This window comes from Oratosquilla oratoria, chromosome 7 (genome assembly GCF_046742065.1).
Source record: "Oratosquilla oratoria isolate Oo_2021 chromosome 7, ASM4674206v1, whole genome shotgun sequence".
Taxonomy (NCBI): domain Eukaryota; kingdom Metazoa; phylum Arthropoda; class Malacostraca; order Stomatopoda; family Squillidae; genus Oratosquilla; species Oratosquilla oratoria.
In genome coordinates this window covers 7,557,561-7,583,985 of record NC_134783.1, presented here as the reverse complement: position 1 = coordinate 7,583,985, position 26,425 = coordinate 7,557,561, and the positions used below count along the sequence as shown (strand labels likewise).

The following is a 26,425-nucleotide window of genomic DNA, read 5'->3' as shown; positions in this document are numbered from 1 at the left end:
ATAATAATAATAATACAATCATATTAGTTTCAACTACAAAAATTTTGAGTTAACTGGACAAATCTTGAAAAAACAAGATAACTTAACAACATACTTATTCCAGTAGCATTAGGCCTCCTATTCATAAGAACTAATGAAGTTATAATAATAATTAATGCCTAAAGTTTCACCAAGTAGGAAACTCAGAGCCCCATAGCTGCTAGTAACAGTCCTCAGGCCCTCCCACTGATTTCTTTGCAAAGAAACATTAGACTGTTGTCTGTGTTGTACTGGTGTGGGGTTGTTTTTATGTCACTGGCTGAAAACAGGAAGGGCTGTAGTTACCAGGTGTCAACCCTCCATGTGTGAAAAGGTTTAAGAACTGTAGTTGTAGGTGAAAGAGAGATGGGCCCAGTCCAGAGACCATGTGTCATCCTTCAGGGCTGCATCTCCCTAAGGAGGTGAGGGGGTTGATGGATTTTGAAAACGGACACCTCTGCTGCCCACCCTGCAGGACCACCACAAGCAGGTACCCATCACTGGTCCTTAAAATGAAGTAACAAACATCCAATACAAACACCACTTTATGCCATCTTACCTGCATGAATCTGAATTTTTCCCACCAACCCATGTACTATGCCTAAGCACACTGGATTTATAGCTGCAGCAAGATCCCAACCTGAAAAAAAATAACATCACATTCAAACAATCTGTGTTGTACTCAGTACCGTACAACAAAATGATACAAGAATCACGGTTACCATACAGAAAGAACAGGGGTCATGTCATCCAGTCTGGGGTATTGGCTGCATGTTATTGTGGGGTTAAATGCTGCTAGTAGCATGCAGCCAATACTTTAGGGTTTATATGGGGTGCCCCTATGGACCAGAGCCACACATCATTTTGTCTGTGGTAGAGAAAATCTCTATTCATAGAGAAATAATGATATTTATACTGTGACTGTCCCTCCCTTATCCTGTCTCCACACTCTTGTTACTGTCCAGTACCATTTCTCTGAATATTCATTTTCTCATTTCACCAAAACCTGTGGTGGGGGAAAAGAATACTGCCACCAAGTCTTTCTACTTCAGTCGTATGAGGCAACAAAAATGGGATGGGGATAGGACTAGGCATCCTTCTCCCTGTAGCCCCAAAGGGGACATTCATAAAAAAAAAAGTAAAGGCATTAGAGGATCTAGAAGGAATTTTCCAACTAGTACTCTAAGGTTTGGGTCTTTTAATGTACATGGATATGGTACAGATGAGAGTAAAAGGGAAGAGATAGGAAGTATGTTTGTGAGAAGATGGATGTGTTGACATTGAGTGAAACTAAGTTGAAAGGGAGAGGAGAGTTTGAGTTTGGGGGTGTAGTTGGTCGATTGATTTATGAAATTTTTGGCTTGAAGGCCAAGCATTGGAGCTGGTAGGCCATTCAGCGCATATATATCATATACAAATAGAATAAAAAAAAATTGAAGTAAAACGGTAAAAAAATAAGCATTTACAAAAACACATCAAAACAAGATACATATACAACCAATCATATGCACAATTTTAAATTCCATAAAATAAATTGACGTCATTTAAAAACTTTAAAACATTCTCCACATGAGCCTTCTCCCCTAAAACTTCTTCAAGAGATAAATTTGTTAAAAAGTTTGCCCTGCGCTTATTAAAGTATGCAGGTCACTGAATTAAAATGTGTTTGATTGTAAAAACAACTTGGCAAGTGGGGCATTGGGGGGCCAGCCTTTCTGCTCTACTTGTCATAAAAAATTTATGGGTAATGTAGGAATGGCCAATTCTTAATCTTGTTAAAACAATACTTGATCTCCTGTCTAAAGAATGAGACTTCCAAGGGCTCACCGAGGGGTGAATCTCTTTTAACTTGTAACTACCATCCAGCCTTGTCCATTGTTCCTGCCACTTCTCCATTGCATGACAATGAATTACTTGTTTGAAGTCTGTATGTGGGATTTTTGTGTCTGTTATGTGGCCGAGTCTAGTAGCGGGTTTGGCTGCAACATTGGCCTGTTCATTTCCAGTGATACCCACATGGGACAGCACCCAGCAAAATTTTACTTTTATTTTCTTCTGGTTGTTAATAAGAATCAACCAGTCCTGTGTTTCTTGGACTAAATAGTGAAGAGGCAATAATTTACTCAGAGAGGATAGAATGCTCAGTCTGTAAAAATAATGTTATTAGATAAAACTGAATTAAAAACAAAATTCAGGGTGTTGTTGACTGCTAGCAGTTCAGTAGTAAAAACAGAGCTAAAATAAGGCAACTTCCTCTTTAACCCCTTCCATACGATGACGCCTACGTAGGCATCATGAGGAGCAAGTGGGTACGCGAGGCTGCCATATCGGCGTCTTGATTATATTTATTGTAGTTGTACCTGCATAACCCCCATACTCTGTAAACTGGCTTCATCATATTTTCTATGGTTATCAAAATTCACGGGTGAAAGAGAACAAGCAATACAGGGGTTACTTTATTTTTTATAATGCGAGTATTATGACACAACATCACACGTCTGGCAGCTAATGCTGCCCGCAAGATTTTGGCCCGAAGTGAAGGGGTTAAAAGTGTTATCAGATACAACAGCACAACCAACACCATCTTGGAATTTTGATCCATCAGTATAAATAAAAACTGAATCAGCATGTATTGATAATTGTTCTAAAAATTCACTCCTTAGCTCTACAGCAGTTCTATTTTTCTTGTTTTTAAAAGGACAAATTGCAGTGGGAGATCAGTTCCAAGAAGGGAATTTGGGAGGCATAACCTCAGCAATTGTAACAGGAACAAGTCCTACCTCCTCTGCCCCAACTTCACATCTCACTTCTAAAGGTTTCAACAAAGTACCTTTTCTTGGAGCTCTGTCTACCGGCTGCTTTACATATTTGAAGTTTGGATTTTGTTTTGATGCTAACACATGAGATACATATCTAAGGCTTAATTCCTCCCTGCGAATATAGAGGGGGGGGGGAATTCCTGTGTCCACATGCAAGCTATCCACTGGAGATGTTCTATAAGCTCCTGAACAAATCCGCAAAGCCATATTGTGGACTACATCAAGGTTCTTTAATAAAATCTTACATGCTGATCCATAAATTTGACATCCTTAATAGATTTTGCCAAGGCACAATGCTTGGTAAAGCCTTATTAGAGTTATACGATCTGCTCCCCAGTTGAAGCGAGACACTACCATAAACTAGGATGCACTTGTTGTTGTCGTTCCCTAGACTGTCTGTCCGAGCAGGACCGTCTCCCCAAGGAAGGCCACAGCCGAAACTGGGTTTTCCCACAAATCCTTTATAAAGTGTATGTTGTGTTGTTTGCGTGCATGATTGTGTATAATGCAGTCTTCCATTATGTGTTGTATGGTATGGGGTGAAGTGTTACATCCTGGGCAGCTGTTCACAACACGGTCGTCCAGCCTCTTCTGGTAGCTTAGAAGTGCTGGGTGGTGACCGCATCGCAGTCTGGCCAAGTGGACTCTGTCCTTTCGTGGGAGAGAGGATTCAGAAGGGTGGATATCAGGGGGTCTGGCATGCAGCAGTGTGTTGTCTTTCAGTGTGTTAATGGAGCGGTGAGTGATATGATTATGAATATGTTTCCGGAGGCTGGTATTTGGTGGTTGTGGAGGAAGAGAAGAGAGTATCTGTGCGTAATAAAGGTCTTTGGGTGTAGTTTTAATGTTTCTTGGTGTGTGTGGGTGTTCTGCTATGTAGTGTAGTGGGTGTGATGTGTTTGTGGTGGCTGCAGCAAGTGTTTGTGTGCCTCTCATGTCGAGGTGGTCCTTGACTTTGAGGACTTTTGTTTCATGGTGTAAATGGTCTGTAGGTGTTGTATTTGTGCAGCCTGTAATTGTTTTTAGGGCTTTGTTTTGTATGATTTGAAGGGTGTTGTGGTGTGTCTCACTGAGATTAGGAGCCCATGCAGGACTCGCATAATTCATCACTGAGCGTATGCATTGTTTGTATATTGTTATATTAGTTTCTTTGTTTTGTCCAAATGTTGTTGTTGTTGTCGTTCCCTAGACTGTCTGTCCGAGCAGTCCCGTCTCCCCAAGGAAGGCCACAGCCGAAACTGGGTTTTCCCACAAATCCTTTATAGAGTGTATGTTGTGTTGTTTGCGTGCATGATTGTGTATAATGCAGTCTTCCATTATGTGTTGTATGGTATGGGGTGAAGTGTTACATCCTGGGCAGCTGTTCACAACACGGTCGTCCAGCCTCTTCTGGTAGCTTAGAAGTGCTGGGTGGTGACCGCATCGCAGTCTGGCCAAGTGGACTCTGTCCTTTCGTGGGAGAGAGGATTCAGAAGGGTGGATATCAGGGGGTCTGGCATGCAGCAGTGTGTTGTCTTTCAGTGTGTTAATGGAGCGGTGAGTGATATGATTATGAATATGTTTCCGGAGGCTGGTATTTGGTGGTTGTGGAGGAAGAGAAGAGAGTATCTGTGCATAATAAAGGTCTTTGGGTGTAGTTTTAATGTTTCTTGTTGTGTGTGGGTGTTCTGCTATGTAGTGTAGCGGGTGTGATGTGTTTGTGGTGGCTGCAGCAAGTGTTTGTGTGCCTCTCATGTCGAGGTGGTCCTTGACTTTGAGGACTTTTGTTTCATGGTGTAAATGGTCTGTAGGTGATGTATTTGTGCAGCCTGTAATTATTTTTAGGGCTTTGTTTTGTATAATTTGAAGGGTGTTGTGGTGTGTCTCACTGAGATTAGGAGCCCATGCAGGACTCGCATAATTCATCACTGAGCGTATGCATTGTTTGTATATTGTTATATTAGTTTCTTTGTTTTGTCCAAATGTTGTTCCAGTGATTGACTTAAGTGCGTTAAGTCTAGGTGTGCATTTGTTTTTTATGTTTGTGAGGTGTTGTTTGAAAGACATGGATGTATCGTATGTTACACCAAGAATTTTCGGTGTGTTTGTGTGTGGTATTAGAGTGTTGTTGATGTAGAGATGAGGTATGTATTTGTGTTCTTTTGTCCAGTTGGTGAGAAGTGTTGCTGTAGATTTGGTTGGAGCTATTTTGAGTCTGTTTGTGATGAACCATGTGTTGAGTGTGTCAAGGTAAGGCTGGATTATTTCTGCAGCTTTGTCTGTGTTACGATGTGTGCATGTGATTGTTATGTCGTCTGCGTAGGAAGAGATTTGTATTTCTGAGGTGTCTGGCGTGGGTAAGTCATGCATGTATAGATTAAATAATGTGGGGGATAGAACTGAGCCCTGTGGTACTCCGTTCTTAATGTTTCTGATGTGCGATGATTGGCCATTATATGACACATGAGCATTCCTGCCTGCCAGATAATTGGCCAGCCATCTTTTGGTGTTATTGTGCATGTCTGTGTTATATATTTTATTTGTTAGGTTGTGGCGGGGGATAGCATCAAAAGCTTTACTAATGTCCAATGTTATAAGAAGTGTTCTGTGGTGGGGCCTATCTGAATTGATGCCATCTAAAATTCTTTGTGTGAGGTTTGTCAGAAGAGTGTTTGTGGAGTGTAGTGGCCTAAAACCGTGTTGTGAGTCAGCAAGGGGAATATATGGTGTGACAAGTTTAAGTATTAGGCGTTCAATGACTTTAGAGGGGGTGCAGAGAAGTGTGATTGGGCGGTGCGATGTTGGGATTGTTGGGTCTTTGTTCGGTTTTGGAATGGTGATTATTTTACCATGCTTCCAGATGTCGGGTATAGTGTTGTGTGAATAGCTGTAGTTTGCAATGTTTGTGAGTGCGTGTATACCTTGTGGTCCAATGTGTTTTAGGTGGATGTTGCTTATGTTATCAGGGCCACAGGCAGATGAGTGCTTGAGATTATGCATTATGAGTTTTGTCTGACTGTCTATGAAGGGTGTATAGTCTGAGTCTGTGGGGAAGTCTTTCTTACGTCGAATGGTGCGTCGGTCGTCAGGGTGAGATGTAAGATGGCTCGTCTGTGCAAAATGACGTATGAGTGCGTTTGCTTGTTGTCTGTTTGAGGGTAGATTATCTGTTGTTGTGATTATTGCTGCGTGAGAGCGTGTAGTGTTAGTGTTGGATAGTGTGATGCTGTTGAGTGTTTTGTACAATTTGCTGGTGTTTGTTTTGTGATCAAGTGTATTGATAAAGTTTTGCCAATTTTGTGTTTTTTGTTCATGTATTTTATTGGCAATCACAGTGTTTAGTGTTTGTATTTGGTCTGCTATGTTTTGAGGGATAGGTGTGGGGGTATCGTGTTTAAGTGTGTCACGTTGTCTGATGAGGTCTTGGATTTCTGGTGTGAAGTTGGGGTTGTGTGATTTTCTGTTGCCTCTAGGGATGTATCTCTTGTCTGCGTTTTGTATGATTGTATTAAAAGCGTGCACAGCATTGTTCCAGTGATTGACTTAAGTGCGTTAAGTCTAGGTGTGCATTTGTTTTTTATGTTTGTGAGGTGTTGTTTGAAAGACATGGATGTATCGTATGTTACACCAAGAATTTTCGGTGTGTTTGTGTGTGGTATTAGAGTGTTGTTGATGTAGAGATGAGGTATGTATTTGTGTTCTTTTGTCCAGTTGGTGAGAAGTGTTGCTGTAGATTTGGTTGGAGCTATTTTGAGTCTGTTTGTGATGAACCATGTGTTGAGTGTGTCAAGGTAACAACAACAACAACAACTATGATGCACTTTTTTTTATCCACCATGCCTCTTACCCAGTTTTCCTTTTCTTTAATTACTTTATCATTTCTTTAGCATTTTCCTCTACCTGCTGTTGTACTATTTCTTTAAAGGTTATTTTCTGATTTTCTTGTTCTAGCTTCCATTTATTATTTCTAGGAGATCCACCTCTTTAATTGTTTCTCCTACTTTCTCGGTCACTGCTTGTATTTGTTCTTTGACTTCTTTTTTCAATGCCTCATTTTTACTTTTATCTTCAATTTTCATTCCTTTGTTATCACTTCTGACCATATCTAATTCATTTTTTAGATCATGAAGCTCTTTGTTGATCTCGTTATTAGCTCTTCGTAGTTGGTTTATCTCTCTGTACATTGCCCTATATTCATCTTTCAAATCTATCAATTCCTCCATCAAATCAGTGTGTGTGTGTATGTATATCTATTTACCTATTTACCTAGTTGTATTATACAGGAAGAGAGCTTTGCTCGTAGTGATCCATCTTTGTATCTTTCAGCATCTAGTTTGTTCTTAAATTCTTGTATAGTTTTTGCACACACTGTTGCCTCATCCAATTTGTTCCAGACATCTACCACTCTGTGTGGGAAACTATTCTTTTTCAGATCTTTTCTATAGCTATCCTTTTTTAAGTTTCTTTTCATGCACTCTTGTTTTCCTTTTATCCCCCTTTAATAAACCTTCTCTGTCAAGGATGTCCATCCCTTTCATAATTCTGTATATGGCCATATGTCTTCTCTTTCTTTTCTTTGTTCTAGGGTTGGTAGTTCCAGTTTGGACTTTGTTCATATGTCAATTTAGAAAGTGTTGGTGCCATCATTGTTGTTGCTTTTTGGATTCTTTCTAATTTCTTCATATATATATATTTTTTGTGCTGGGTGTCCACAGTGTCGCAGTGTACTCCAATTTTGGTCTTATCAGTGTGACTAATATTTTCTTTACCATTACCTCATCCAAGTAGTCAAAGGCCATTTTTATTGATCTTAGTAAATTGAAGGTTTCTATGACTATTTTGTTAACATGCTTGTCTGGTGACATGTCTTTGTTGATAATTACTCCTAAGTCCTTTTCAGCGCCAACTTTTTTTTACTTCTTTTGTACCAATTTTATATTGCCCTGATATTCTATTTTCACTTTTTTCAAACTCCATTATACTACATTTTTTTTATGTTGAAGTTCACTTTCCACTTTTGCCTCCACTGTTGTATCTTATGGAAAGGGGAGCTATGCCTGTGATATCCCATCTTTGTATCTCGCAGTGTCTAGCTTGCTCTTACATTCGTGTATGGTTTTTGCACAGACTATTGTTTTATCCAGTTTGTTCCAGATATCCACCACTCTGTGTGGATTTTTTTTTTTTTCAAGTCTCTTCTACAACTATCTTCTTGAGTTTATCATCTCCCCTTGTATTTCTCTTATCCCAATTTAATAAATCCTCTCTATCGAGGACTTCTGTGCCTTTCATGATTCTGTAAATGGTCAGCAGGTCGCCTATTTCTCTTCTTTGTTCCAAAGTCAGTAATTTAAATTTAGCCAGTCTCTCCTCATATGACAGGTTTGAAAGTGTTGGGGCCATTTTCATGGCTGCTCTTTGGATTCATTCAATTTTCTTCATACTCTTTTTGGTACTGGGTGACCATAGTGTCACAGCATACTCCAGTCTAGGCCTTATTAGTGTGACTAGTATTTTTTTAACCATTTCTTCATTTAAATAAGTAAAATCCACCTTTATTGATCTTAACAAGATGTAAGATTCTCTGACAATTTTGCTTATCTGTGCATGTGTATTCACCTTGGTCTTTGGGTCACGTGCTGGACCCATGATTGACAGCTATTTCCCCACTGGAAGAGAGCTTAGAGCTTGTATGACTGTTTTATGGGTAATGCTGTGACCTTACATGCACACACACCCCCAACTCCCTGCCCACGAGAGTTGGAGTAACAACTCGAAGCACAGCAATACTGAAATTATTTCAGCCCTGGGCAGGATTCGAACCCGGACCGATGTAGTGAGAGTCGGGGACTCTACCAACCGCGCCACTGTGTGTGTATTTACCTAGTTGTATTACACGGGAAGGGAGCTATGCTCATGGTGACCCATCTTTGTATCTTTCAGCATCAAGTTTTTTTCTTAAAATCTTGAATAGTATTTGCACACACTGTTTCTTTATCTAAGTTATTCCAGACATCCAGTACTCTATGTGGGAAGCTATTTTTTTTTCAGATCTCTTCTATAGTTATCCTTTTTGAGTTTCTTTTCATGACCTCTTGTTTTTCCATTGTCATTTTTTAGTAAATCATTCCTATCAAGGATTTCCACTCCTTTCATGGTTCTAAATATAGTCAGTAGATCACCTCTTTCTCTTCTCTGCTCCAGTGTTTGTAGTTCCAATTTCGATAATCTCTGTTCGTATTTTAATTTGGAAAGAGCTGGTGCAGACTTTGTCGTTACTCTTTGTATTCTTTCTAATTTCCTTTATATTCTTTTTAGTATTGGGTGTCCATAGTCTTACTGCGTATTCCAGTTTTGATCTGATCGATGTAACTAATATTCTTTAATCATTTCTTCATCCAAGTAATCAAATGCCACTTTCATTGACCTTAATAGGTTGAAGGTTTCTCCGACTATTTTGTTTATATGTTTATCCGGTGTCATGTCTTTGTATGTGTATTTACCTAGTTGTATCTTATGGGAAGGGGAGCTACACTTATGATGTCCTGTCTCTGTATATCGCAGTGTCTAAATTGTGTGCATGTGTGTGTGTATGTATATATATATATATATATATATATATATATACTTGTGAATGCTCACATTTTCTCTTTGCCTATCATTTCCTTTATTCATCCTTCTCCCATTCCCAATCATCCTTCACCTCTCTTCCTTCTATACTACCTTTCCCAATGCCTACTCCTCTATTCACTATTAGCCATTTTGCATCCTCCATAATCAATCCCTTGAGCCAGGTGTAGAGAGCAAGTGCAACTTGGGAGTGCACCTCTGGGTAGATGTGTGGGTGTTAATAGGCTTTGAAGACTTGACACTGGAGAGATGATCCTCTGTTCCATATGACCACCTAATGGATATTGCTCATCACAGAGCTTTGGAAGAATAGGGGTCCCTATTCTTCAGAAGGGCAAAACTGAGACCCTATTGTTCAAAAGTTCTACTTAACCTAATCATTTCATTTCTGTATCTTTTATAGCCCCTGTTCTTCAAAAGGTCCCTCATCACTGGTTCTGTACATCATTTAAGATTCCCTCAACACAGAGTCAAAACTTGGGGGTAATGGTCAGAGACAAATTGGAGCAATTTCATGCTTAACTTCCAAAACATTATATATTCTAACACTAATATATACTGTATACATCTTTCCACACTTTACCTAAAAAATCATGTTTTAAGAGTTATAAAAAAATCTTAAAACTAGCCAATCATTTGCTCTTACTCCCAATCCAATTCTACCTACATGGATCTTTTGGACTATTGATCTTTTAAAGGGCAGAATGCAACAGGAAATAATCTTTCTACATCACTCACTCCCTTTTAGAAATGGTTTTGTAAACTATTCCAGTTGATTCCACCTTTGTAAAAGTCACATTTGGATTAAAATAAGTGTTTACTGCCCTAATGTCAGTCATGACAGTCTTAGTCTCATATCATGTAGGCATAGGCCAACAACCAGGCCATAACTCTGAAGTGATGGGATGGTCATATTTAGCTCCATAGTCTACCATAGGGCCTAGGCCTACATATGCATGTGGTATGTCATTTGTACAGGCTGTCATGCACATTTTGTAAATCTGCACAGATTATGAATATTCATTAAATTTGTAACACCAATAATGAATTCATAATTGGGTACACAGACAACAAATCCATTAGACATGCACATATTATGAACCCAATTTCATACAAGACACCAATTGTGAAGTGACCACATATTATTACTAGAGTTAGAACTAAAGGAGGAAATATATATAGATAGAAATGAGAAATTCAGAAAATGAAGACTGATGTATAGTAAAACGGACTCTGAGAAACTTTGGATTTTTTTTTCTTAAAGTGAGTTGGGAAAAATTCTACAACAAAGAAACAAGTGGAAGAAAAATGGATTATTCTGATGAAAACCTATAAAGGAGTGGATAACTAGGTCCCAAAGCATAAACAGGAAAAGGTGTATATTAAGTGCCGATTTAATACGTGCAGCAAAGCAAAAGATAGAAGAAATAAAGCTTGGAAAAGATGGAGAAAAAAAAAAAAAAAAAAAAAAAAAAGCATGCTAACAGGAGACCTTTTGGTCCATAACTAGGTCAGATGTGAAAAAAAAATATGATAAAAAATAAAATAAAATAAAATAAAATAAAACAAAAATTATAACAATATAAATAATAATAAAATAAATGCATAGGTATAGTTAAATAATAAACACAGGTAAATAGTAAATAATAATTAATTGACAGATAAATAATAATAAATGAAAATCAAGCAAATAATAAACAGACAAATAATAAACAAATAATATAAAATAAATGGCAGACATTACAGCATCTTGCTTAGATGTTTATCTAAACGAATCTTAAAGCTTCAAACTGAACTACATTGCACTAGCTCTGCAGGGAGGGAAAAAACTAGGAAAAAGACAACAGAAAAACAAAATAAAATAAAATGAAATAAATAAAATAAAATAAAAATTATAACAATATAAATAATAATAAATAAAATAAATAAATGCATAGGTATAGTTATATAATAAACACAAGTAAATAGCAAATAATAATAAATTGACAAATAATAATAAATGAAAATCAAGCAAATAATAAACAAATAATAAACAAATAATATAAAATAAATGGCAGTCATTACAGCATCTTCCTTAGATGTTTATCTAAACGAATATTAAAGCTTCAAACTTAACTACATTGCACTGGCTCTGCAGAGGGAAAAAACTATGAAAAAGACATAACAGAAAAATGTAAGGATCAGCCAAAACTATTCTATAGATATGTGAATGGTAAACTAAAAAATAAACAGGAAATAGTGAAAGTACACCAAGGGAATATGGAATACACAGAAGATAAAGAAATGGCTGAAGTCATGAGCAAACTCTTCAAGTTGGTTTTCACTAGAGAAAATATACAAAATCTGGATGAAGGGTGAGAAGTGAAATCCTCCTCCCCCCCCATCCATGAGGGAAATGACAGTAACACAGAAAGGAATAATGGACCAAATAATGAACCTTGATGTCAGGAAACCACATGCCTCAGATGGAATCGCAAACTGGGTATTAAAAGAATGTAAAGAGGAACTAATACACAAAATATATAACATAAGTTGCTCACTCAAAGACTGAAAAATACCAGAAGACTGCAAAAATGTTGATATTGTACCTATATATAAAGGAGGAAACAAGAAAGACCCAACAAATTACAGACCAGTTTCCCTTACAAGCACGGTAGGCAAAGTTTGTGAAAAAGTATAAAAAGTAGATGGATAAAACATCTAGAACAATATACGAAATCCGAGACAATTCAAATTTAGACAGGAAAGATCATGTGCCACAAATCTGATCTGTATTTACTCAAGACTACTAGATATAATACAGGAAAAGGTTGGATGGGCTGATTTGCTTTCCTAGATTTACAAAAAGCTTTTGACAAAGTTCCACACAAAAAATTATTTAGAAAACTGGAAACCATAGGGGGAATACATGGTAAACTATTGAAATGGATGTAGTAGTTCTTGCATGGAAGAAAATGAGAGTAGTGCTCAGAGATAAGAGTTCTAATTAGGAGGTAATTAGTGGAATTCCACAAGGATCAGTATGGGCTCCAATAATGTTTGCTATTTATGTGAATGACATGGACGAGGGTGTGGAATGTTACATGAACTTCTTTACAGATGACACAAAACTACTGAAGAAAGCAAGTACAAAAATGGATTGTGATTCACTGGAGAGATCTGAACAGGGTTTGGGAATGGAGTCAGAAGTGGGAAGTGGACTTCAACATTAACCACTTCCATACGGTGACACCTACGTAGGCGTCATGAGGAGCAAGTGGGTACGCGATGATGCCGACGTCGGTGTCTTGATTATATTTATTGTAGTCGTACCTACATAACCTCCATTCTCTCTAAACTGGCTTCATCATATTTTCTATAGTTATCAAAATTCATGGGTGAAAGAGAACGAACAATTGAGCACTGACTTTATTTTTTATAATGCGATTATTATGACGCAACATCGCACGTTGGGCAGCTAATGCTGCCAAACGTGCGATGTGCCCCGGAGTGAAGAGGTTAAGAAATGTAGCATAATGGAATTTGGAAAAAGTATAAAAAAAGGATATCAGGACAGTATAAAATTGGTGCAAAGGAAGTAAAGAAAGTGGCATCTGAAAAAGACCTGGGAGTAATCATCACAAAAGATATCCAACCTTATAAACAGATAAACCAAATTGTCGGAGAAACCTATAACATGCTCAGATCAACAAACATGGCCTTCATTTACTTGGATGAAGAAATGATAAAGAAAATAATAGTTACATAGATAAGGCCAAAATTGTAGTATGCAGTGACACTATGGCCACCCATTACTAAAAAGAATATAAGGAAAATTGAGAGAATTCAGAGAGCAACTACAAAGATGGCCCCGACACTATCAAAACTGTCATATGAAGAGAGATTGTCAAAACTAGAATTGCTAACTCTGGAACAAAGGAGAGAAAGAGGTGACTTGTTGACCATCTACAGAATTATGAGAGGTATAAAAGTCCTTGATAGAGAAGACTTACTAAATTGGGATAAGAGAAATACAAGAGGACATGGAAGCTCATAAAGGACAATTATAGAAGAGACCTACAAAGGATTACAAAGTCTGAGCATGCCGACAGGAGACCTTTTGGTCCATAACTAGGTTGGATGCAAAATATATATATATATATATATATATTGTAACATAATATTAGATATTACGTCATATGTGTAATTATGTTATAGAATTGTGTTCCTTTGTATTACATAACTATGTTCATATTTCTTGTCTATGTATGTATTGTAACAATGTTAAGTAGTAACGCCCGTCCACTATATGTAATCTTGCCTACGTGCGGAGAAATGTGCGCACTCTTGTAGAACAAACAGACAAGCGAAATCCTGAATAGTTCGGAGCGCACAGATTTGACAGTTACTAAATAAGTAGATTGTTCAAGCGAGTCGAGGGTCTTAAAACTACCCATGTTGACGTGTGTTAACTTACCCTCCTCCCCCCTTTGCGCTCACCCGCACCCTTCACCGGAAGTATCCCGCTTCCGGTCCAATGGTATATAAGCGGTGGAAATCACTCACACCTTGTCATTTCCCGCATATTGATCTCTTGATAAAAATACAAGTTTGGACTCATGAGACGATTGGTGGGAAGTGAACACCCTTTTTGCCTACATTACGTGTCATATATACATTGCATTACTTTATACTTATATTTGTACTTATTACTTATTTTGATACATGTTCCTGATCTCTTTGTACTTAGATAGTACCATATTGTATACGTATCTTGTGTTTCTTATTTGAACGATACTTTCCATATTCTTATAATCATGTAACGGTCCCATTGACCCACCTGCCCATTCTCTTTTGTGTTGATTGCCTGTAAATATTTTCCATGATATTAATAATTTTGTTTACTAGTTTTATCGCTAGTTTAATATTCCTTTCCTGGAATCTTCTTTGTTACCTTTACTTCTAGTCTTACGAATTATCTAGGCCCTGACCAGATAGTTCAGTCCTACAGTGGCTTCTAGAAGTGAGCTGGTTCTTAAGCACTTATCCGTTATACGTAACGTCTCTTCACATAACCAGCCCGTCCCGTAACAAAGTGGCGACCCTTGCCAAGGATATTTCATCAGGTATTTAACACATTCTTTTAGAGATGGATGATATAATTCAAGAATTCGTTCAAAATCCTAAGGTAAGTTTCTTAAAGAAACAAACTAAAGACACTTTGATAGAAATAGGCAAGCACTTTGGAGTAGACATTGATACAAGTTTGCGAAAGAAAAAATTACTTCAGGAACTCGTTGAAAATCTGATCGAAGATGAGATCTTATCTCCAGAAGAGATTACAGCTATACAAATTCCTTCAAATAGGTTAGAAATAGAGGCACGACTAACCGAACTTAAGATTAAGGAGATTGAATTAAAGGTCAGGAGAGTAGAAATTGAGGAGGAAGCTAAATTGAAACAAATGCAAATGGAGGCAGAATCTAAAGCTAAAGAGGAGGAAACTAAACTGAAACAAATGCAAATTGAGGCAGAATTTAAAGCTAGAGAAGAGGAAGCTAAAGTGAAACAAGTAGCTAAAGAGGACGAAACTAAAATCAAATTGGCAGAATTTAAAGCTAGAGAAGAGGAAGCTAAAGTGAAACAAGTAGAGTTAGAATTAAAGAAGACAGAAGTAGAAGCTAGGATTGTTGATAGACAACCCGTAGTTCAGGAAGGTCATATAGATATTTCCAAGTATGTAAAACTTTTACCCCAATTTTCAGAAGGAGAGCCAGAAATTTTCTTTCTTCAGTGGGAAAAATTGGCGCAACAGTTACAAATCCCTAAAGAAAATTGGCCATTAATCATTCAAACACAATTTAAGGGTAAGGCTCAGCAAATTTATACTTCTCTTTCAGAAGCAGAAAGTGAGTATGATAATATGAAAGCTTGTATTTTAAAAGCTTATGAACTAATACCAGAGGCCTATAGACAGAAATTCCGTAATTATAGGAAGACACCTCAGTTAACATACGTAGAATATGCGGCTCAACAAGAGAGGTTATTCAATAGGTGGTGTTTGGCTAGTGAAACAGACACCTTAGATAGACTTAAACAGTTGATTTTATTGGAGCAGTTTAAGAATACCTCAGAGACAGATCTTAGGATTTTTATAGATGATCATGTTCCCGAAACTTTAACTAAAGCTGCTGTATTGGCTGATGAGTTCACACTAAATCATAAACCTAAGTCAAGACAAATGGAATCCCAAAAGTCAAAGTCATATATTCCAGATTCAACAAAATACTTTGATCCTTGGTCCCCAAAGAAACACTTTGAAAATCAGTCTAGCCCATCACATTTCAGTTACAGGTCTGATTTCTATCAATATCCTCCAAACCAACCTTGGCAAAGAATGGACAGGTTTAAGACTAATCCCCCTGTAACTTGTTCATATTGTAAAAAGGCTGGCCATCACATTTCAAATTGCAGAAAGAGACTGGCACCCTCATTCTCCAATAAGACACCAACTCTTGTAAGTAATATAAAATCAGATGATTCAAAATCCTCTATTCAGGATACACTACCAAAGAAGCCGGTATTGTCAAGTAATGTAGAACCCCCCTCATCAGATCATGATCCTTGTTTCAAACCATTTGTATCTTCAGGAACTATATCTCATAGTAGTAGTTCACAACAATATCCTATTTCCATACTCCGAGAGACAGGAGCAAAGCAAAGTCTGATTTTAAATTCTGTCTTGCAGAATCTGGGTGAGTCATATACAGGTTATGATATATTGATAGAAGGAGTTGGAGGAATTGTAAAATGTCCATTACATAATGTTTTCTTGCGGTCTGATTTAACAACCGGAATGGTTAAAGTAGCAGTAGTAGACTCTCTTCCCATAGTAGGAATATCCTTATTGTTGGCCAATGACATCGCTGGAAGCAAAGTCATTTCTCCCTTAATAACAAATAACCCTAAGACCTCAGTAGAACCTTCAGATAACTTACAGTTGTTTCCCGCTTGTGCTGTAACCAGATCTCGGTACAAGAAATCTGAAGAGGAGACCTATAATCTAGAATCCCTATTCTCCCAAACTGACCCATCTTCTTCTTCACCAGTTTCTCTATCTAGAGCAGAATTAATCAAAGAACAGAAGTCAGATCCTTCTCTTAAAAATTTGTACGAGTTTGTTTCATCTCCAGAAGAAGTTGAAAATATGTCACGAGGTTTCTATATAGAAAACGGAGTCCTAATGCGAAAATGGAGAGCATCCACCGCAACCGCTGACCAGCCATGGCAAGTAAGGAATCAAATAGTCCTCCCTCTTGGTTTCAGGAATAATGTTCTAAGATTGGCTCATGATACTCCCTTAGCAGGTCACTTTGGGGTAAGAAAGACCTTGTTCAACATAACCCAACATTTCCATTGGCCCACGGTTGTCAAAGATGTTGCCCAATATTGTCAACTTGTAGGTAAGCCCAACCAGAAAATTGTAGAAGCTCCACTCCATCCCATTCCTGTAATGGAAGAGCCATTTAAAAAAATTCTTATTGACTGTGTAGGATCTTTACCTCCTTCACGTAAAGGAAATCAGTACATTCTCACAATCATGTGTACGAGCACTCGTTTTCCAGAAGCAATTCCTTTGAAAAATATTAAAGCTCAAAACATAATCAGAGAAATGTTGAAATATTTCACTATGGTAGGATTTCCCAAGAACATTCAAAGTGATCAAGGAAGTAATTTTCTTTCCAACAAGTTTAGAGAAACTCTTGTAACACTAGGTATAAATCATGTAACTTCCTCCGCCTATCATCCTCAATCACAAGATGCTCTAGAGCGCTTTCACCAAACGCTCAAGACAATGTTAAGAATCTTCTGTGCTGAGAACAATCGAAATTGGGAAGACGGACTCCCCTTTTTGTTGTTCGCCACCCGAACAACAATTCAAGAAAGCCTTGGATTCAGCCCGTCAGAATTAGTCTTCGGTCATGAAGTCCGTGGCCCCCTAAAGATACTTCATGAACAATGGATGAAAGAAGAACCACCAGTTCCTTCTTTGAAATACGTGTCCCAGGTCACCGAGAAGTTGTTAGAAGTTTGGAAATTGGCAAGAGAGAACTTGACGAATGCTCAACGAGTAATGAAAGGTCGGTATGATAAAAATTATAAACTTAGAACTTTCTCTCCAGGAGATCAAGTGTTACTTTATCTTCCCATACCAGGAGATCCATTGCAGGCTAAATACAAAGGACCCTATGAAGTCTTGTCCAGAGCCAGTGATCTCAACTACATAATCAAAACTCCAGACAGAAGAAAGAGTTCCCGTCTCTGTCACATAAATACCTTAAAACCTTATCATTCCAGAGATCCAATTCCAGCTTGCAGCTCTACCACAATAGAATCGGAAGAGCCTCCTGATAACCTGCCTAATCCTCCTGAGATTCCCTTGGAAAACTCTCAGATACTACAAAATCTTCAGATAAAAGTAGGACACTTATCTGAGAAACAAGGTAAAGACATTCTTTCTCTCTTAAGAAGTTTTCCAAAATTATTTCTAGATTCCCCAAGATTCACTTCTTTGATAGAACATGAAATAATTCTAGACTCGCCAAGAGCTATCAAACAAGCCCCTTATAGAGTCAATCCAAAAAAGAAGGAGCTCATAAAAGCAGAAATAAACACTCTGCTTCAACAGGGAATAATTGAACCCTCCAGTAGTCCTTGGGCATCTCCTTGCATTCTTGTCCCTAAATCTGACAATTCTTATCGCCTGTGCATTGACTACAGGAAAATCAATGCCCATACTAAGGCCCATGCTTTTCCTATCCCTAGGATAGATGATATCATAGACAGTCTAGGAACTGCCAAGTATGTATCCAAGTTGGATATGTTAAGGGGATACTATCAAATCCCGGTACACCCTCGCTCAAGAGAAGTTACCGCTTTCATTACGGAAGAGGGATTGTTTCAATTCCGAGCAATGCCATTTGGGCTTAAAAATGCCCCTGCCACTTACCAAAGAATGATAAGTAATCTTGTTGCAGGATTGCCAGGAGTAAAAACTTATCTAGATGATGTGATAATATTTAGTCAGTCTTGGACAGAACACATTGAACACTTAAATAATTTCTTTTATAGAGCAGACCAAGCAAACCTTACCATCAATTTGTCCAAATGTGATTTCGGACATACACAGGTCCCCTATTTGGGATTTAAAGTTGGAAATTCCCAAGTGTTTCCAATAGACGCCAAGATAAAAGCCATCAATGATGTACCAACACCCACTAATCGTAGAGAGGTACGTCGTTTCCTTGGAATGAGTGGCTATTATCGCCGTTTTTGTCCAAATTTTTCAGATGTAGCAGAACCATTGACTGACCTGTTGAGAAAAGACCACGACTTCGTGTGGACACCTACCTGTGAGACGGCCTTCAAAAACCTTAAGTCCCTTCTCACTAACGCACCAGTTCTAAGGGCACCCGATTTCCAACGACCCTTTCATCTTCAAGTCGATGCCAGCGACTCCAGTATCGGTGCCGCTCTCTTGCAAGAACATAATGAAGTTCTTCACGCTATCGCCTACTACAGCAAGAAGCTGTCCCTTGCGCAGAACTACTTCGTACTTTCTAGAACATAGCTTTTCAACAGAAAGTGAAAAGCTTTCCCAAACGGTGGTGTAACGTAATATTAGATATTACGTCATGTGTAATTATGTTATAGAATTGTGTTCCTTTGTATTACATAACTATGTTCATATTTCTTGTCTATGTATGTATTGTAACAATGTTAAGTAGTAACGCCCGTCCACTATATGTAATCTTGCCTACGTGCGGAGAAATGTGCGCACTCTTGTAGAACAAACAGACAAGCGAAATCCTGAATAGTTCGGAGCGCACAGATTTGACAGTTACTAAATAAGTAGATTGTTCAAGCGAGTCGAGGGTCTTAAAACTACCCATGTTGACGTGTGTTAACTTACCCTCCTCCCCCCTTTGCGCTCACCCGCACCCTTCACCGGAAGTATCCCGCTTCCGGTCCAATGGTATATAAGCGGTGGAAATTACTCACACCTTGTCATTTCCCGCATATTGATCTCTTGATAAAAATACAAGTTTGGACTCATGAGACGATTGGTGGGAAGTGAACACCCTTTTTGCCTACATTACGTGTCATATATACATTGCATTACTTTATACTTATATTTGTACTTATTACTTATTTTGATACATGTTCCTGATCTCTTTGTACTTAGATAGTACCATATTGTATACGTATCTTGTGTTTCTTATTTGAACGATACTTTCCATATTCTTATAATCATGTAACGGTCCCATTGACCCACCTGCCCATTCTCTTTTGTGTTGATTGCCTGTAAATATTTTCCATGATATTAATAATTTCGTTTACTAGTTTTATCGCTAGTTTAATATTCCTTTCCTGGAATCTTCTTTGTTACCTTTACTTCTAGTCTTACGAATTATCTAGGCCCTGACCAGATAGTTCAGTCCTACAGTGGCTTCTAGAAGTGAGCTGGTTCTTAAGCACTTATCCGTTATACGTAACGTCTCTTCACATAACCAGCCCGTCCCATAACAATATATATATATATATATATATATATATATATATATATATATATATATAAATGATAAAAAAGACAAAATAAAATAAAATTATAATAATATAAATAATAATGAATAAAATAAATAATACACAGGTATAAATGATAAACAAACACGTAAATAGTAAATTGTAATAAACTGACAAATAATAAATGGAAATCAAGCAAATAATAGACAAATAATAAACAAATAATCAAATAATATGAAATAAAGGGCAGTCATTACAGCATCTTGCTTAAATGGTTATCTAAATGAATCTTAAAGCTTCAAACTGAACTACATTGCACTGCCTCTGCACGAAATTTATTCCATTCATTAACTACATGGTTGGCGAAGTTGTTTCTACCCATTTCCAAATTAAATCTATTTCCTGACAGTTTGAGGCCATTATTTCTTGTTGGATGTATGGAACATACAGTACTACCTCTCATTAACGGACTAAAAGGGGGGTAACGGTGTCCATTGATGTGAATAATCCGTTGATTTGGAGTGGTTTTTGGGTGGCATAGTGATTGCACAGCACTAAAAAACAGCACCAAAAACACCGCAATCACAGCTTACTAACGTCCATTAATGAGAGGTAGTACTGTACTAAATGAAACAATAGTGTGTGCAAAAACAATACACAAATTTAAGAGCAAAGTAGACATGGCAAGATACAGAGATGGGATAACATGAGCGTAGCTCCCCTTCCTGTAAGATACATACATACACCAAGGCTTTTTCCCCCTTACAAAGGGGGTAGCCAAAAAGAAAAAGGCATAAAATCATTCCCACCCATTCCATCCCTGAATACACTCCACACCCCTCCACCCTCCCTCTTATCTTACCACCTCCTGGATGACGGGTCATCCCTGCACCTTGTCCACTGCCCTGGGTCAGAAGCAGTGTCGCAAGACACAGCAAGGCCGCTTCATTAAATCGGCGACCCCCCCTCTCCGTCCCCCCATTGCATAAAATGAGAGGACGGGAAGAAATCCCTTCGGGCTGTGTCAAATTTTGCTCACACATACTACATCACCCCCCATCCACCCGCCCATTCCACCTCATGCAATCACATCATCCATATACAACCATTCTCCATTCACCCGTCTTCTGTCCTCTCCCGTCCTTCCTCAACAGACATTCCCCTCTTCCCCAAAGCCCCCTTCACCCCTGTAAGATACAACAAAGTAAATACTAGGTAGGTAACCTAACCTTTTTATGAAGTTTCATGTGTGTATATAAAATGGATTCATAATCTATGCATACAATTGTGAATTCATTATTGGTGCAGCACCTTTCATGAATATTCATAATTTGTGCTGATTCACAAAATGTACATTACATAGACTACCTAGGCCTAGGTCTATGACTAAACTAGACCATCATCTTATTCTTAGTATTAACCTAATCCATGAACTGGTGATGTGGCCATAGGCCTAGCCATGACTTAACTTATTTTTAATAGGTGCACCTGTGGACAGTGCTATCCAATGGAAATGGGTGTAAAAAGTGTTTGCCATGAATAGTCAGCAGTACGAGTAGTCAAAAAGTTAGACTATTTGGACTGTATCATTAATCATGATAAATTCCAAGCCAACTGTTCTAACCACTACCTTACCCATTTTTATATTCAACAGCTACACAACAGACCATAATTTGTTTAAATTTCTCACAGCTATTCAATGTTTTCAATGTTTAACAACAGTGAACAATGACGTATGAATAGCTATGTTTGGTTACTGATACTTCACACTTCCGAAGATTCCCGATAATAGCCAAAGTGTGAAGGAGCTGTTTTCAAAGTGCAGATGACTTATTCAGAGATGAAAAATAGCTTTTATGTTGCCTAAATTCAAGTTTAATAGCAAAAATATGGTATCTGTTCAGTTGTGTACATGGACACTACAGCGTTAGAAAATGAAATATTAATTTTGTAAATTATAATACATGAACATATGTGATTTTCTTGGCAGAAATAAAAATAAAAAATACCTTGCTATAAGCAAATATACTAATGAACAAAGTCGCTACCATAGGATCGGGACGCCATCTTGTCGTTTGTCAAGTGTTGTCTGCCTGGTCCAGTTGAGGCCTGGTGTACGCCCTCGGTACTTCCGCCAGTACCTCACGAGGTATATATTCTTGAAGGAATGCTATGGAGCTGAAATCCATGCATTCCTTCAAGCTAAGAAAAACCTATATAACCCACAATCAGAAAGAGTGATTGAACAGGCTGCCAACATCCGTGATGACGACAATCCAGATGACCTTAAATTACAGGTACCGATTTCCTAAATACACGTTAGGTTAGGTTAGACGAACTTATCATCCTTTCATTTCTTCGACGTCAGGATCTATCATAACAAACATGGCATACCATTTGTCCGGTGCGACTTTGTTACTTACGAAATCTGTTAACTTTTTTGTTTTTTATTTCTGCCAAGAAATTACATATTACGTTCATCCAGTATTATTTACAAAGTTAATATTTAATTTTCTAAAGCTATATCACGTTCGAATGGTTGGCAATACTTTTTTAATTACCCTGTTAGTTTTGAAAAAGTATCTCCCATTGTGCATTCTGACCTTTGAGGAGTTCTTGACTATCATGCTGCTATCTAATATTTCTCTTAACCACTTCAGTACAATGACACCTACGTAGGCATCATGAGGCGTATGTGGGTACATGAGGATGCTGGCATCGATGTCTTGATTATATACATTTTTTTGTAGTTGTACATGAGTTACTCCTAGATTCTGTGAACTGGTTTGATCACATTTTCTATGTCTATTATTACTCGGAGTAAAAGAGAACAAGCAATATAGCAGCAACTTTATATTTCATAATGAGAGTTGTGTGATGTAGCATAAGCATACATATGGCAGCCAATGCTGTGCATAAGAATTTGACTTGTACTGAAGTGGTTAATAAACCACAACACTGTTATAATTTATAAAAGAAATTGCAGCATATAATAGGAAAGGGATATACATTTTAATCACAGCAATACAATCAAAGTATCGAGAGGGAACACACATCGGATGTGTGTTCCCTTTTCATCTTTTAGATTTCAAAGTAAACATGTATGTTTTCTTTTTTACGTTTCTCTCACCCTTGCCAATATTTAGGGCAGTTTTCCTATGTCAGTAATCATACTTTACCAAGTGAACAAGAGAAAAAATATAAATAATGTTCATAAACAATTACTTTTTCTATGTGACACTACATCAGTTAAAAAAAATAGACTTGAATAAAAATAACCAAATTTACACATATAATGCAAAGCACGATGCCATCATGCAAACAGGATAAGTTAACACTAAACAATAACCTTTACCAGTGACAGATTTGCTGGGAAATGATCATATGATATGATGTAACCCAAAATCCAATTGGTGTAGACAATAAAATAGCTGAATTGTCTAAAATTTATCCAGGGCAGGGGTATGGTAAAGAATAAACTATTTTTCCAGAAACGTAAGAATTAATTCAATATTCATCCTGATATATTACTAGAATGTGCGTCTTATTGTCCGGCCTATTTAAATCACCCATTTAATCCCCCACCCACGGAACGATGTAAACAAACATAAAACTTACATGTTTTAGCCTCCCATTTACCACTTTTTCGGTCACACCATAACGAATCTTGTCCTTTGTTGAATATGTAGTATTTCTCTGTTTGTAATAACTCCATCTGGTATATTTTTCGGTGTGAAAGCACTCACAGCTGAAAAAAAAAATTGTCAAGTGGTCACTCCCATTTCGACATCTTTCTCTGCTATCAGCTTTTGACAGAACCAGAAACAGGGCGAGGGTAACTGGGTTATAATGTTTTGAAGAAAATACAATTTCTATTCACAATTAAAAACAATTGGGGTTCAGGTATATTATATATACATAAATAATAGAGATTCGCAAACATAGTATACGATATGATTATTTCGTTTTGGTAATCTATTGTTAAAGGATTGCCTGTATGGCGCCATTTTCAAATGCTTTCCTTTAACTCATACGTGAGTGTTGTCCTCGACTATGATTATTTTGCCTATCACCAGTGCCTGTTTAATCTAGTTGCACATAGAGCACGTGCTACGGGCCCCCTCGCTTCAGGGCCCACAGGGAAGAAAAAAAAAAGAAACTTTCGAGACAAAATGATTACTAATTTTCCTGAGTTTTTTATATTGTCAGGGCCCTCACATGGGGTGTGTGTGTGGGGGGGGGGCAATTCTAGTCTGGACATGCTGCCAATAAGGCTGATAAAATAATTATAATAAAAAGGTCAAAGGAACCCTGAATATATTACCGTAATATACGAATTTTGCGTTAGAATAAACAGAATATGAAATATTTTCCCCTTGTCCCTTCTGCAATAGTGACACTAAATAAAAATGTTAAAATCTGTTTAATTATTCCGCAAGCCAAGCTATAATAGACAGTAAGGAATGGTGGAGATGGGAAGTGGTGATGGGGGAAGGGGGGCGTCACTTTTTTTTTTTTTGGGGGGGGGGGGGGGAGGAGTGAAATGTCACTCCCACGGGCTTTGTTTGAGCCCGTGCGGTGGTGTTTATGTAAAACACCTTGTGGAGAGGAGGTAGAATGGTGTAGCTAGCTAGAGGGGGATAGGGGGCAGTAGAAAAGAGAGGCTGCAACTGTTAGAGCGACGACGGACGCTCTAGTAGCTGACGGAGCTCATAGGGGCTTTGGAGGCGGCTCACAAGACCTTCAGGGGGAGCCGGTGGTCCCCGTCTGAGGAAAGAGGTGGCGGGGCAATCGCTCAGGTAGTGGAGGAGGTCGGTATTTTCTGCATGGCAGTGGTTGTACCGGCGGTCCTCCATGGTGCTCTGGGGATTAAGTTGCCAGAAACAACGGTCCTCGAGACGCAGCCTGAAGAGCAGCTTTTATACCCTTCTGGGAGTGGAGCGGGGGGAGGACTAGAGGTTCATATGCTGTTACCTTTTTGTACCACCCCGCCCGTTGGGAAATATGTGCCTCCAGACTGTGTTGGAGGTGCGACTGCGTGCGTGCTAATGCCCTAGTTCGAAGTTTGAGCTGGCTCCTGCTGGGAGGGACCTGGACGCTGCTGCCGCGTCTGCAAAGTCGTTTCCATACATACCGACATGACTTGGCACCCAGTTGATGATGACATTCCGTCCAGCACAGTGTAATTTGTGCAGGAGCGCAACGATATTGGTGAGGAAGTGGACATTATCTTCTGGCTCTGCATATTGCAAGCAGCTTATCAGGTTCAGAGAGTCGGTGTGGATGACCACGGAATTGGAGTGGGATACAAGGGCATGTTCTAGGGTCCCCTGCATCGCCACGGCCTCGGCTTGAAGAGAGGACGCGGAGTCGCTGACTCTCCTGCCGAAGGTGCATCCATCAGTGACGAAGGCAGCTCCGGCCGCGTGTGGGCTGTTTGGTTCTACAGAACCATCTGTAAAATACGTCGTATGACCAGGTCGCGTCAGTGCCCGGATGCTGTTGTTTGCCGAGACGCGTGCTCTGTCTGTGTGGCATGCGCCCTTTTTCCCCGGGAGTGACGTAATTTTAAAGGTCACAGGAGCCGGTGCCCACGGCGGCGGGCATTTAAAATTTGGGTGGGATTTTGATATGCCCTTCTCGAGGAGAGGTTGACGCAGTTGGAAGGAATCCAGGAGCTTGGCCGGAATCCTGGAGCTTGGCCGCGTGTGAGAGCCAAGTGTTTGGGCGTTGCAGTGTCCTTGTCAGGTCTGTGGGTGGCCATGAGCTCTCCGAGAGTGAATTCCTCGTCTGTCTGGACCATCATGTTCCCGACGTGGTGGATCCTTCCCTCCCGCAGCTGTTGTTGCGTCTCCTGGGTGCGCTGCGGCAGGAAGGCACTGCTGGTTCGAGAGGCGAATTCCTCTACCAGCCGCTGCGCCTCTTCGGTTGGGGCATGATGGGTTAGACGTGGGCGAGACCTGTTAGTGGCTACATGAAGTTTGCGCCAGAACTCGGAGAGGGAGGTGTGGGCGTTGAAGCCCTCGCACCACTCGTGAAATTTGTTTACCCTGACACGCGTAGCCGTGGCATGCGCTTCACGAACTGCCGCTCGGAGGTTGGCAAGATTGACCTGTGTCCTGTTCCGTTGGAAGGCGCGGAGGAACATGCTCACCCTGTGGTTAGCCTCTCTCATTTCCAGTGGTTCTTGTGCCTCCGGGTGGGCTGTCCCTGCAGTGGAATCGTATCGCTCACGACAGCGTGGAGGGCGGTTGAGAGGTCCGCCTCCAAGCTGTCGACGTCCCAAGCTGAAGGTTTGTACTCAGTTGCCTAGGACGTCAGGGCGTTGGAGAAGAGAGGCCAGTTGGCCTTGGATGTGTTCCACCGCGAAATGTGTGGCACCACCGGTGGCGGAGCCACATCTCGTATGTACGTGC

At 39.1% G+C, this 26,425-nt stretch overlaps 1 protein-coding gene across 2 annotated transcripts in view; it reads right to left on the bottom strand.

The window, feature by feature from the left end:
- Positions 1-23,823, bottom strand: part of sp3 (phosphatidylinositide phosphatase spermathreecae) — a 183,581-nt gene extending 159,758 nt beyond the window's left edge. For both annotated transcript variants that reach the window (XM_076187778.1, XM_076187779.1), the window contains exons 1-2: positions 23,628-23,823; positions 578-658 (exon numbers count right to left, since the gene is read on the bottom strand). In XM_076187778.1, coding sequence (XP_076043893.1) covers positions 578-658; positions 23,628-23,724 — 178 coding nt within the window. In that variant the 5' untranslated portion in view covers positions 23,725-23,823. The remainder of the gene's footprint in view (positions 1-577; positions 659-23,627) is intronic.
- Positions 23,824-26,425: the final 2,602 nt, after the last annotated feature.